General features: G+C 37.8%; 1 protein-coding gene across 2 annotated transcripts in view; it reads right to left on the bottom strand.

Annotated features, from left to right (window-relative positions):
* The window catches only part of LOC113120485 (runt-related transcription factor 2), a 44,336-nt gene extending 31,696 nt beyond the window's left edge, over window positions 1–12,640 (bottom strand). The window contains exons 1-2 of one of the 2 annotated variants that reach the window (XM_026290315.1): window positions 11,910–12,640; window positions 11,613–11,719 (exon numbers count right to left, since the gene is read on the bottom strand). In XM_026290315.1, coding sequence (XP_026146100.1) covers window positions 11,613–11,670 — 58 coding nt within the window. In that variant the 5' untranslated portion in view covers window positions 11,671–11,719; window positions 11,910–12,640. The remainder of the gene's footprint in view (window positions 1–11,612; window positions 11,720–11,909) is intronic. The other variant, XM_026290314.1, reaches the window with a different exon arrangement.
* Window positions 12,641–12,919: the final 279 nt, after the last annotated feature.

The raw sequence follows: 12,919 nt of genomic DNA, 5'->3' as shown, positions 1-12,919 counted from the left end.
CAGAAGAACATGCGCGCGAGCGAGCGGGATTGTGATGATTCGTACGCAGAATTCACAGCCTTACCTCATCAGGAAGACCTTCTCGACATCCTTTCAACCCCCAGATTTAATCTGAGCCCATAATTGCCGTTTTGTCATTGACTGGTTAGTGACATCATCACTGCAGACGAGACCTTCAGGACTTTGGGTTGCCAGAGAGGCACAAGAACTGGCTCGGAGAGCAAATTGGACCCATGTTATGGTCACAAATTTCAGGAACACGATGGTTTTTTGGAAGCGTGCTGTGTTCGTTTTGGAAAGTGGAGTGGGGGGCCTGTGGTGGTGGTGGTGATGGAGATGTGGGGGCTGGTTTGGGGGGGGGGGGGGGGGGGGGGTGGCAGGCTACAAAGACAATTTCCTTTTTGCTCTCATTGGCATGACTGTCTGCCGCCTCTAGCCTTCATGGAGGTCCTTAATTGAGATCACTTGTACATAAAAATAGGAACAGAAAAGGAACTTTTGCGGCTTGTGAGGGGGGAATAAAAAGACTGGTAATATGTGACAAAGGCTCCCATTAAAATACCCGTAACATTGAAGTCAAGTATAGGAGCTCGAGGGCCATTGCCATGGTGATGGTTTGGAGATTTATCGTTTTCCTTGACTTCAAGTACTGTGTTAGTGTGCGACTAATTCTGTATCAGTTCACTTCCCCCGCACGAATAATGCGAGTTGAAAAACGTTTCACTGTAATATTTTGACGAGGCTACTTTACAACCAGCATTTGGTAGTGGATAGAAATATATATATTTTTTTGTAATATTAAGGACAAGATAAATAGCATGTATCTATGAATCTAGTTCGTGTGTATTATTACCTACTGCTTGCAAACCTCTTTGCATAATGAGGTAACCGTAGCAAAAGTAAGCTGTCCAATCATGTTACGAAAATATCGACAAAAACATAACTACTATCATTTATACATTTAACATCACATATAGATGTATATAAATATAGATTTATTAAAGATAAAAAGTATTCAAGGTTTTTAGGGCCAGATTTACTAAACAGGGCAAAATAGCATTAGAGCGCAATTTCTTAAAAGCACTGAAGGGAGGGGGAAATTCTGCAGGTGATTTACTGACAATGCACACAGTAAAGAACACAGGTAGACATTTTATTTTTATAATTACCAATCTACCAAGAGCAGCGCAAATTACCTCCTGCTTTAAGACATGCTTTTTTTGGGTGTTAAATAATAGTGTCAGTTGATCGAATGATTCAGTGGCTTACCCATAAAGATGTTCCATAGTTTTGATACTACATGAATCAGTAGTCTGAATTAATCGATTGACTGAATGATTCAACGGCTCACTTATAAAGATGTTTACTAGTTGTGCTCCTGAATGAATCAGTGTTTTAAACAAATTGGTCAATCCAATGATCCAATGGGTCACTCATAAAAACTGTCACTAGTTTTGCTACTGAATGAACCAGTGTTTTGGTCGAACTGAAACACTGGTTCATTCAGAAATGCCATAACTGTGTGTTGCTAAGAGAGGCACAATGGTTAATTCTGCTTGCAATAAAAAAAAAAAAAAAAAATTAATAATTAACTGTGTAATGCAAATTAGTCAATTCTGACTTCTTGTTTATTAAGCTCAATGTAGTATTGCTTAAGAGGTAAAATACTGCCTTTTGGGCACAGTTTCTATATTTTTATTATCCAAAACCTCACAATAAGTACATGAAAATAAAACATTCACCCTACAAAAGGGGTCTGCACTTTACATGCATAGATTAGGGGTTGCATTTCCAACTGATATCTGCGGTGTAACTGAGCGAGTGTGGATTAGTGATTTATTCAGCAGAGTCTGAGGAATAATCAAGGGATCAGTCTATAGCAGACCCTCACACCAGGCACTCCTGGACGAGGGTCGGGTATCACTTCTGTACAAGAGTGTGCTTATTTTGGACCAGATTAACCTTGAGAATTCCACTTCACACTTTCACCTTCCGCTGTGGATTGCACGGCTCTACTTCCTCTCTGAAACGACCTGGTTAGTTGAAAAATATTTATAGTTATTATGCCGTTCTCATGTATCCACAGTCAGTTAGTTCTATTTTGTGTGCAAGGTAAAACTAATAGCAGATTTATGTGGGGGGATTTCACCTCATCCCGGAGTAGATTGAGGATGATTTATTGGATGTATAATATGGACTACTGATGGATTGAGTATCTGGAGGACAACCCAAACAGGCAGGGATCCAGAAAGCAACTCGCAAGAGGACTATCGCCTATCACTTCGCTGCTGTACAGCTCTGGCTTTATTTCACTGTTTGGATGCAGGAGGGCTCATGCTCAGGTGTTTAAAATAGAAAAAGTCTGGCTGAAAGGAAAAAAGAGAAAGTCGGGATATTACAGCAGCTGCAAAGAGTTGCTTTCTCTTGAAGGTAAACCTTAGGAAAGCAGCAAAATATAACCTGGCCATATGTGCACAGCAGTGGATTAAATGAATTATTCCAGCACGTCAAAAGTCCATGGAACCAGGTGATTTGCTTGGCTACTGGTCTGATATTTCTTTTACATAAAAATAAGGCTGCCATTGTTTGCTCAAAATCGAATCATTCTCATGGGGAGCAAACCTGTCCAGCTTTCTATTCTTTCAAGACATTTCAACTAGAGTTGGTCATTCCCGGTGCTTAAAGGAAAATGGTAACACAACCTAAAAAACCTAAGTAAAAAAAAAAAAAAAGTTTAGTCTTCCCAGTCTCTGACTCTCGTGATGGTTACTGCAACAAGCGAAATGTGATAGCAGGGAGGTAATTGAGAGAAAATGCTACTGCAAGTATAGGGTAATGATGCTGCCGCAATGACTTTAGGGTTTGGGAATATTTTCTTTCGGAACTGACTCCAGCCTGCAAAGATTATATTCATCCTCAGCACTGGAAGTTCACTGGATGTGTTTAAATGGCCAAAAAGTAATGGGTTCCCAACACGCATCTCTTTTTATATCCACAGCAAGATAAAAAGTTCTCGTGTCACTTCGGATCAATTTAATGTGTCCTCGCTGAAAAAAAAATATATATAAAATTTAAGAAAGGATTTTTGACCTTTCATGCAGTGTGTAATAAATCTCTAAGTGATTAAAAACATCATGCAAAGTTTTAAAACCGAAAGTGCACTGTGTATAAAGTTACAGTATTGTCTCTCTTAAAACAAGAGTCAACTCTGAATCATTGAAACAATTCATTTTTAAAATGATACCCAAGCTGTTTCATGTTGACGTCAACATTGGTCTGAATGAAAATGCAAATTCATTCTTTGCCACTAAGTGCTGCTTCTGGAGCGGTAAAAATGTGTAGTTGTTTCCCCGGTAACGCTGTACACAAAGCAGCACTGCTTTATCATGCATTATAGGCATGATGAATTGAAAATGAAGACAATTGGACCAATCACCACAGATTAGTGTCACGCATAGGAGGAGTTTGGAAAAAATAATCGTTGAATGAATCGTTTGGGAGTCATTGAGCAAGTAAGGTAAAAATAAATGCAAATTATAAAATAATGAGAGTGTTTTGTTTTTTTTATCTTGCATGCATGTCATCATGTTATGGGGACTCCCAAAACCAAAATATGAACCTTTCATTACCATGGGCACTTTAAAAAAGTCCCAAAACATTTGAACGATGTATACTTTTATGTCTTTACTGACCATTTCAGAATGCTTTATAGGATTGATTTCACTGATGGCTTCACCAAAATATTAATTCTCTTGTCTGCACAAAAATGACATGCGGATATTCTCGAGGCACCCCTGAATATGATACACAAGTGATCATGTTCCAATAAATTGAAATGTTTAATGACATTTGCAGCTCTTTTCATGAATGCTACACTGAAACTAAAGGAAAAGCAAAAGTCTTTGCTTCATGCAAAAGTTGGAGCAATTTTTCTGCAGCAGCCAAAATGTGCGCCACATTTTGAAATCCAAATGATATCTAATTTAGGGTGTTGAACCAAACTCAGAAGAAATTCAGTTCATGAAGGAACATTTGACTGACTTCCCGAATCCCATTGGGAGAATTTATATTATTGGTAATCGCTGCACTTTAGGAGAGATATGCCTGTGGTTTTGCCTGCGACATACCAGTGCAATCTAGACATTTTCAGAATTGAACAAAATGACTCTTTGGCATTTAACTGCAGGGATCTCAGATGTCTCAAATACACTGCGTTGTGTTCCTCTTTTTATTTAACTCCTAAACTAGAGGGGTTAAACAACAATAAAACGTCTGAACTATAAGAATTTGCTAAGCCTTACAGAATGCAAAATTGTGACTTTTTGAAATGCAGTATTTATTCCCTACACCTAATGATCATTTATTTATTATTATTAATGAAAAAGATAACATTTTAGATTTTATATTTCATATTTAATAAATAAATCATGAAATAGTAAAAATGTACTCCAATAATCTTTGCTTTACAATCAGATTTTTTTTTCTACATAAAGATACTGTGACTGGAGGAAAAATGTAAGAATCCTTGTGAAGATCTCCTCTAGACATCAAGATCTTGATCTAAATGTGCAACACATCTAAGTCTAATTAAATCAACATAAGTTACTTTGCTGATTAAAAACCCCGGAGGCTATCCAATTACAGTAATTATACATGTTTATTGTGAAACTGGCTTCAGGGCCAGACTGTCAGATCTTTATAAGACACCAATTTCACCAATCGAATGGAAATAAATCACACAAAACAGAATACAGTGAAAACTTTCTGTACTTTAAAAACAGTAGCCTCCTATGAACTTCCCCTCGAGGAACTATAAATCAATGCTTCTCAACCTAACATGTTCAAGTCTGTTCTGATTGGTTTAGAGACAGAGATAACAGCAAAAACAAAACATTAATGTTTGCAGGTTTTTTTTTTTTTTGCCATATTTGATTGATAACATTAGCTAAACATTGTGGGAAAAAAATAGAAATACATACTTTACTATACTCTATATAACGTCTAAGCCTGAAAAAAAAAAAAACAGAACACTTTTTCTTGCAATTGCGAATTTATATTCCACAAATTACGATTTTCTTCTCAGAATTGTGATTTTATATGTTGAAATTGCAAGGTATAAATGTACAAATTGCTTGTTATAAATTTGCAAGTTGTGAGTTAACATGTAGGAATTGACTTTTTCTAAATCATGTATAATTCTGTTTTATGTTTTCACCACAGAATAAAACAAAAATTGTAAGTTTTCGCAACAATTTGTGAACTTCAAGCTTGCAATTAGTTAATGAGTTAATATTTTGGTATTCTGAGTTTAAATCTTACAATTCTGAAAAATAGACAGATTTGTGATTTGTGAGATAAACATTACATGAGTTAACATTTAATTTTTTTTTTTATTTAATGTCAGAAACATATTTCCATGGCACATAGACCCAAACACAAAAAGAAATGCACACATAGCATGATGGCACACCACCTAGACTTGGGTTAACCGTACTGTAATTCTGAAGCCCTGAGGAGTGTCCCAGTGGCCATTTGGTTGCTGTTTACCAATGAGATAAATTCCACTGTCCCTGAAGGGGAAGGTCATGGGCAGTGTGTGGGCTGAGTGTGTATACCAGCGGTCAAGTGTAGGTTGGTATGAACATGTGGCTAGAGCGTGTTCACATATATGTGGGATTGTTTTAAGGACTATTTGAAATCAGATGAGTACAGGCTGCTTTGTTTCCACACAGAGTCTTCCGGCCCCTTGTTTCTCAATCCTTTTTGATTAAGAGAAAATTGTGAAATTGCAAAGCAACATGATGCCAGTGAGGAAAAACAGTAAGATCAAAGGCATCTTTATAAGCTGTAATATTTGGTGAGATCTTCATGTTTTCACACTCTTTGACAGTTTCTTTCTTTTTAATTTTTTTTTGTACTAACTGCAATTACCTCTTCAAATACACTGTTCCCACAGTTTATTGCTTTTTAAGTTTTGATTAATTAGAAATTTGGCACATAACGAGTGACAGACCAAAATATGACTAAAGAAAATGCATTTATGTATGTCAAGTATAATCTTCCCAGACAATATTGCCTTTCTTCTAAAGAAAAAAATGACATTAAGAAGAAAAACACTGGCCTGAGAATTCTGCTGTCAGTTAAATCCCATCATTCTTTCTTTGAAGTGCATTTTCTCACAGAGAGTTTCTGTTGTCACTAAGACAATAGCCCGGTTTCCATCCCATATTTATGTGCACATTTTGGGATACTGCATAAAAATCTTGTATAAAAACACCAAAGACATCCAAACTATTTTTTTTTTTTTGAAGACAAACTACGATGGAAACATTTGACCAAATGTTGCATGCTGCTCTGTGCACAGATTGTTTTTGCAACATTAAAATTTTTCTGCAAGTTGCTGTATTTGGTGAAGAGTGAGACCAATCCCATGAAATAATTTTCCAGAAAAATATTAAGCAGCACAACTGCTGCACAAATGTTTCTTAAGCAGCAAATCAGCATATGAGAATGATTTCTGAAGGATCATGTGACACTGAAGAGTAATGATGCTGAAAATTCAGCTATGCATCACAAGAATATATTACATTTTAAAATATATTTAAATAGAAAACTATTACAGTTATTACAGTTTTACTGTATTTTTGATCAAATAAATGCAACCTTGGTAAGTACAAGAGACTCCTTTCAAAAACATAAAAAAAATCGAACCAACCCCAAACTTTTGAACGACATGACATCCTATGACTTTCTATCACAGAAACTCATTACAAATAAGCCACTTGTAAAGTTCGATGCTTAGGATATCCTCTTTGTAGCCAGTTGACAGCAGCTCACTAGCTTTTGGAACAGAGCTGATGTTAAAAAACAAAACAAAAAAACACATTACAATATGCTTTAAATTGTCTGGGAAGATTCTAGTTAAATCAGTGTTTTTGCCATTCTCTTGCCTAAGAGAACAGACATTCCATTTCCCACATACACATCAAAACAACACTGAGACATGCACGCCACCAACAAATCAACTAATGTGCTGTAATTACACGTTACAGCTTTGAAGTTCCTAGTATTCACTGCCCGTACATATTTACCCTTACTATTCAAAGAACATTCAAGAGCATCTAAAATAAAACTCAGGAGGACATGTTGGAGTGTAAAGGCCTGTTCTGTTTGACTGAAGTTCAAAGTGCTGCTCTGAAGGCTTTAAAGGGCTTTCTCTCTTTATCCCGTCTGAATACGTGTTGAGTAAAAGTGAGTGGAGAGCTGAAAAGAGGAACCCAGCCCCATGCGAGGATTTCCCAGGACACTGTTAACGTGACATCAAAGGAAATTACCCAACGCAGTGCCAAGGTGTGCGCTCTCCTTCCCTCTCTCTGGGCTTTGTGCCGCGTGCATATTTCATTTCGGCTTTGTGAAAGTGTGTGTGGGCAGCTGTAGGCGGGGACACCTCCGAGAAACCTTTGTGTCCGGTGTGGGACACAAGCGGAGGTGGCATGTCAATGATTTTTTATTTTATTTTTTACAGCCGATAGGGTCTTTTGTGCGGAGTGTGATTGAGCTGTCGCATTTAAACGTGTGGGAGGAAACAAGACGAGGGCGATGAAGACGACAGATGGGTGGTGTCCGATCTGGCCGTTTGTCTCCTGTGACATACTACTGCATCAGCTCTGAGGCGCAAGGTGATCCCTTGCCTTTTTTACTTCTTCCTGTTCGTGTCACTGCGCCGCTCAGATTACAGAATTAGGCTTGTGTGGGCGTCCACAGCCATGGCTGGCGTCCCAGTGCCAACAAACTACTCTTCAGGTGTGCAACTGATCCATTTAACACCTCTACCCTTAAGGGTGTGTGGGATGGTAACTGAACCAAATTAAGAGATGGTACCCATTGCATCGTGATGCTATATGTCCAGCTATTGTCATTTCCGGCACTCAGTCTGTGCATATGCTGAGACCATGACAAAAGAGATTGGTTTCATGCTCTTCAGCTGTATGACTAAGTGCAGTAATCAAATTACCTCTTCCTTTTCTCATTCATCAGTTCAGACCAGCTTCATCTGGAAGATCAAAGGCTGGTGTCCGACACTATAATACATCCCACCCATGTTAATCAAAATTTAACAGACGTTATTTATTATTTATCTGTCTAATTCATTATTTATTAACCTATTTATCTCATGAGAATCTTACGTTTTGGACACATACAGTCATCACATAATTTCAGCTTAGACTAATTTCAGTGGTGTAGTAAAGTCAATGCTAATTATGAAAAGTGCTATACAAAAGGATTTATATACTGTACAGTAGCACTTTTCATAATATACATCATTTTAAAGTGTGGTTTGGACTTCTGAAATGGAAATTAATGTTACATTTACACCTTTTATCTAAGCAGCCAATGCTATAATATTTTGGTGAAAATTCTGTTGTCATTTACTCACCCTCAAATCATTTCAAACTTGTATGACTTATTTAAACATAAAAGGAAACATTTTGAGTAATACTGGTGTCCAGATAACATCAGACCCCATTGACTTTCATGGTACCGATAAAAATATTTGTAAATGTCTTCCTTTATGTTCCAAAGAAGAAAGCAAGTCATGCAGTTAATATTGACAGGGGTGAACCATCACTTTCACATCTATTTTTTTTTTTGAAAACACACTAAAAAGTCACACTAAAAACTCTTTTTTGAAGTTTTTTTGTTTGCTTCAAAAATTATTCAAAAACATAAATATGCAATATTCTACCAATATAATGAGTCAATCATAAGGGTTTAAAGTGCATAGACTGCAATTCTAACACTGACATGGTAGTCGGCCAATGTTGAGGCACTGCTTCCTGTCATGTGACTTTTCGCTTTTTCGCTTTTCAGTTCAAACTGCAGAAACCAAAAGAAAGAAAAACTGTCTGTGCTTGTGAAGCATTTCGTATGCATAATTATCCCATGGTTGAAGCTATTTAGTGAGAATGTACTCTCTAAAAAAATGCTGGGTTGTTTCAACCCAACTCTGGGTATACTATGGACTAACTTACTTTTGGGTTAAAAACTTAACCCAAGGGTTCGGTTAGTCCATATTTGACCCAAAGTTGGTTTGCAACAACCCAGTATTTTTTTTTTAGTTTAAGTGGGATAGATTATATTTGCTACTGATTTTTAAATGATGTTATTTTGGTTAAAGAATTAATCAGCAGTCATTAAGGAGATTGTAACTTCAAAGTCCTTTCATAAAAGATGTAATTTAGACACAAAGCCCTACCTGATTATTAGTACATGAATCCACCCAAAGGACCATTCAATATTTAAATACTGCTGTCAAAATTACACGTTTGCTCGCCAGCTACAATTAAATAGCACTACATGAATATGGCTTTGATGGTATTTTTAGATGGTCAGAGATTTTCCCCTCACTTCAATTACCTATTGATGAGAGGGCTTCCCTGCTCTGGCACTGGGTTGGAAAAAGTAAGTTTGGTTTGCTTTTAAGATGTCTCAGGAATGACGGCGGGCGGTGGGATCTGAACAGACGACACAGGCAACAGAAGCTGCTTTTTAATACTCGTCTGATGTTGCTCTCAAATTATTACAGATTCTTGGATTCTCTAGAATGCTTATGCACTTTGAGTCCTAAGAGTCTCTAAACATCTTCTTTTCTTTCATCAGTCTTAGCTTTTTTATTTTTAAATGTCTTCCTTACATTCTCGCTAAATGATAATTGCTACCATGGGATAATTGTCAATTCTGTATAGCTCGGTTTAGATAATGAGCAACAAAATATGCCCTGGAGAAACCTAGCGAGTCTGTCTCATGCCACACATGTAGACAATTACTCCACACCCATCTGCCATTAGGCAGCGTTACAGAGAATGTTTTCTACTTAATTAAATCCAAATCTCTCAATAGTGGAGCCTGAATGAAATATAATGTGTCTGTTTAGGTCTGGTTTCTTTTCTGCCTCCGTGTTCTTCACTGGTTCTGATATCAACTCACACTAATGTGAAGTTTAAAATTATCTCATTTTAGATTAGTTAAAACATATCAAACATATTAATTAAATGTATTATTGCAAATATGTAAATTGTTGAATGCATTAAGTCAAACTGATCAAAATGTGTATAACACACAATATAAACTTTAGAGACCTCTTGTTTAAAATACTATCAGTAACTTTCAAATTTGCCTTTTATTTTCATCATATTTTTCTAATATGTTCCTCTGACCTCATTAAAATAAATCAAGCAAGTAAAATAAAAATAATTTTACATTTGAAATTACAAAGTCTCATTAAATTATAAATAAATACAAAATTGACATCATTATAAACATACTGTAGATTAAATTATATAAAATCACTCTATAGCATTTACTCATGTTTTATATCTGGAGTCTTTAAAAACAAACATAGATATTTTTTTTTTTGGAGTGATCAAACAGGACTGGTTGTCTCTGATAACAGATCTGGAACCAGAAGGCAGTTATCCACCAAATGTAACAATGCTTTCAATCAAAACATGGCTATTTTAAAACTCTCTCTCTATATATAGCAAATCACTGAAAACATTAATCATTAAGCCAAGCATCTACTGCACCTCTCGTAATAAAACCAAACAGAAACTTAAAGTGAGGGTCTCGGGTGGGCTTTTACTATGCATATGCACATACAGTATCTGCACAAACCACAATCAAGACATGCTGCCCTACAACAGGCGTTAAGCTTTCCCCGTCCCATTCTCATCCCTGGGAGCATGCTGAGGGTCGGAGGTTAACTTGCTAATAGAAGGCACTGATTGCTGCAAGTAGCTCTCGGGTTTGTGTACGGCTGAGAACAGCACGTGTGCTGAGGGAACAGGCCTCGCACAGCTGTGTTTGGAAAGCAGACTTTCAGACTTGCAAACGGCTTTACAACATTTCTCTTGGAGGATTCGGCAAAACCCATACATCAGAATGAATGGCCTCTCTTACTTTTCCTTCATGACATGAGAAAGTCATTTTTTTTATGCACAGTATGGATTTGTGCTTGCCTGTTAGTTATTTTTATAAAATGTCAGACATTCTTCAGATATATATACAGTATATATAGTATTTCTGCACAGAAGGTAAATTGTCAACAAACATTAAATTATAAAAAGAATTTAAAAAATTAATATAATAAAAAAAAACACACACACTATATATATAGTCTGAGAAAGATGCATATAAAAGCTATGAACACTCTATTCTAATTTAAATAAATTGTGCAAAGAATATATAGTACATCTCTCAACTTTTGAAGATTTTATCGTGGCTTTCTCAACTGAAACCCTTCTGGGCTTTTAGCTTGTACACACCCACTAACCTAACAGTCAATGTCAAACATTCACTTAGTTGCTTTTATATTAGATTTCACACCCCTGCATTTTGACGCACATCCCAAAAAGCATGCATTACACCAGAAAATGACACTCCAGCGCCCGATCTTCCCTACATCGGTTCCTGCACGCGGTCAGGCTCTCCGTCTGCTGGCCCAGCCGAATGTTTGTAAACATCAACACATGATTGTTGCTTTTCAAAACGCAGTTCCTTCTTATACACTCTACCGCATGGTCAAAAACAGGGTGAAAACCTTGGGCACTTACCCCAGAAGAAGTTCTGCTGACATGGGGTCACAGAACTAAAGAGGCTGTTGGATGCCATGGTCGCCCAAATTTTGCTTCTCTGCGGTTTTCGGTGACCCTTGACGTCTCTTAGGTTGAAAGCGTGCCAGGGGAAGATGCAAAAAAGGAAAAAACATCCAGAAGAAATGCGTTTTTGTATCAACTATTTTCATGACCACAAGTAATGACCAGTTTTGGTTTAGGAAAAAATGCAAAAATCTGTCGCCTTATTGGACAGCACGGAGCCAAGCTCGCTGCAGAGGATCGAAGCGTACTTACTGGTTGGTGCGGTCCTCAATCCTGAAGTTGACCGGCGACACTTAACCATTTACGTGCCGCCGTGCAAAAATCCTGAGCCGAACTTTTCTGCGGTTCTGTGGTTGCTCAGGAGGTGAGCGGAGCCTTCACACAAACCCAAAGAGGCACGAGCCTTTAAAAAATCTTTTTTCTTTCCCTCAGTACACTGTCACTGGAGAAGCAGGGTCACATGCTCGTGACATCACTGGAGTCGCGTGGGCCAACTTTTTTCCTTTCTCTGTTTTCCTTCTGGAGACGCGTGGTTCGCCGGCTCTTCCTGGCACTGGAGAGGGAAGGGGTGGGTGTGATGCTGCTGCTCACCCCTTGTGAGTCATGAAGCTTCAGAGGGGGGCGTGAATGCAGAGCGTCTCCCTCTCCACATATGCACTCTTGCGCTTCTCTCCCTCCTGCTCTCTTTCTACTTCTCCATCTTTCACGGCCGGTCGGCGTGCTGCAGCCTGTCTCCACTGACCCTGAGGTGATGTGAGGAGAGCTGCTTACACCGCGGAGGTGTGCGTCTCTTCTTTCAGTTTCTTACTCATAAAGCCCCAACATATGCCTGGCACTGTGAATCCATCTCGGTATGCGTGTGCGAATGAGTCGGCCTCTCTGTTCTCCAAACGAGGGATTCCTGTAAGAGGCAATACATTATTCGGTACCTGACAGCCGGCTGTGTGAAGAAGAGCATGTGACAAACCACTATCATGCTCTGTGACTCACTGGTTTCTCACGGCACAGACGTTTGCCTGGCAGTGGCTCTGGGCGGCTCTGTGATCCTGCTTGTAGGTGTTTGTTTAAACAGATCAAAGAATGCTGTCGTTAGAATCTATCAAAAGTCTGGAATGTATGGAATGTGTCAGATATTAAAGTGAACCTATTTAAGATGTATTTAAAAAAATCTTTAAATAAAGTGAGTTTATACTTAAAAGGAGAAAAAAATAAGTTCTTACCCCACTGGCAGATACTTAAAGTCACTTAAGTATATTTTTTGT

This window comes from Carassius auratus, chromosome 20 (assembly GCF_003368295.1).
Source record: "Carassius auratus strain Wakin chromosome 20, ASM336829v1, whole genome shotgun sequence".
Lineage (NCBI taxonomy): Eukaryota > Metazoa > Chordata > Actinopteri > Cypriniformes > Cyprinidae > Carassius > Carassius auratus.
Note: the sequence above shows the minus strand (reverse complement) of the source record. Positions and strands in the feature narration are given on the sequence as shown.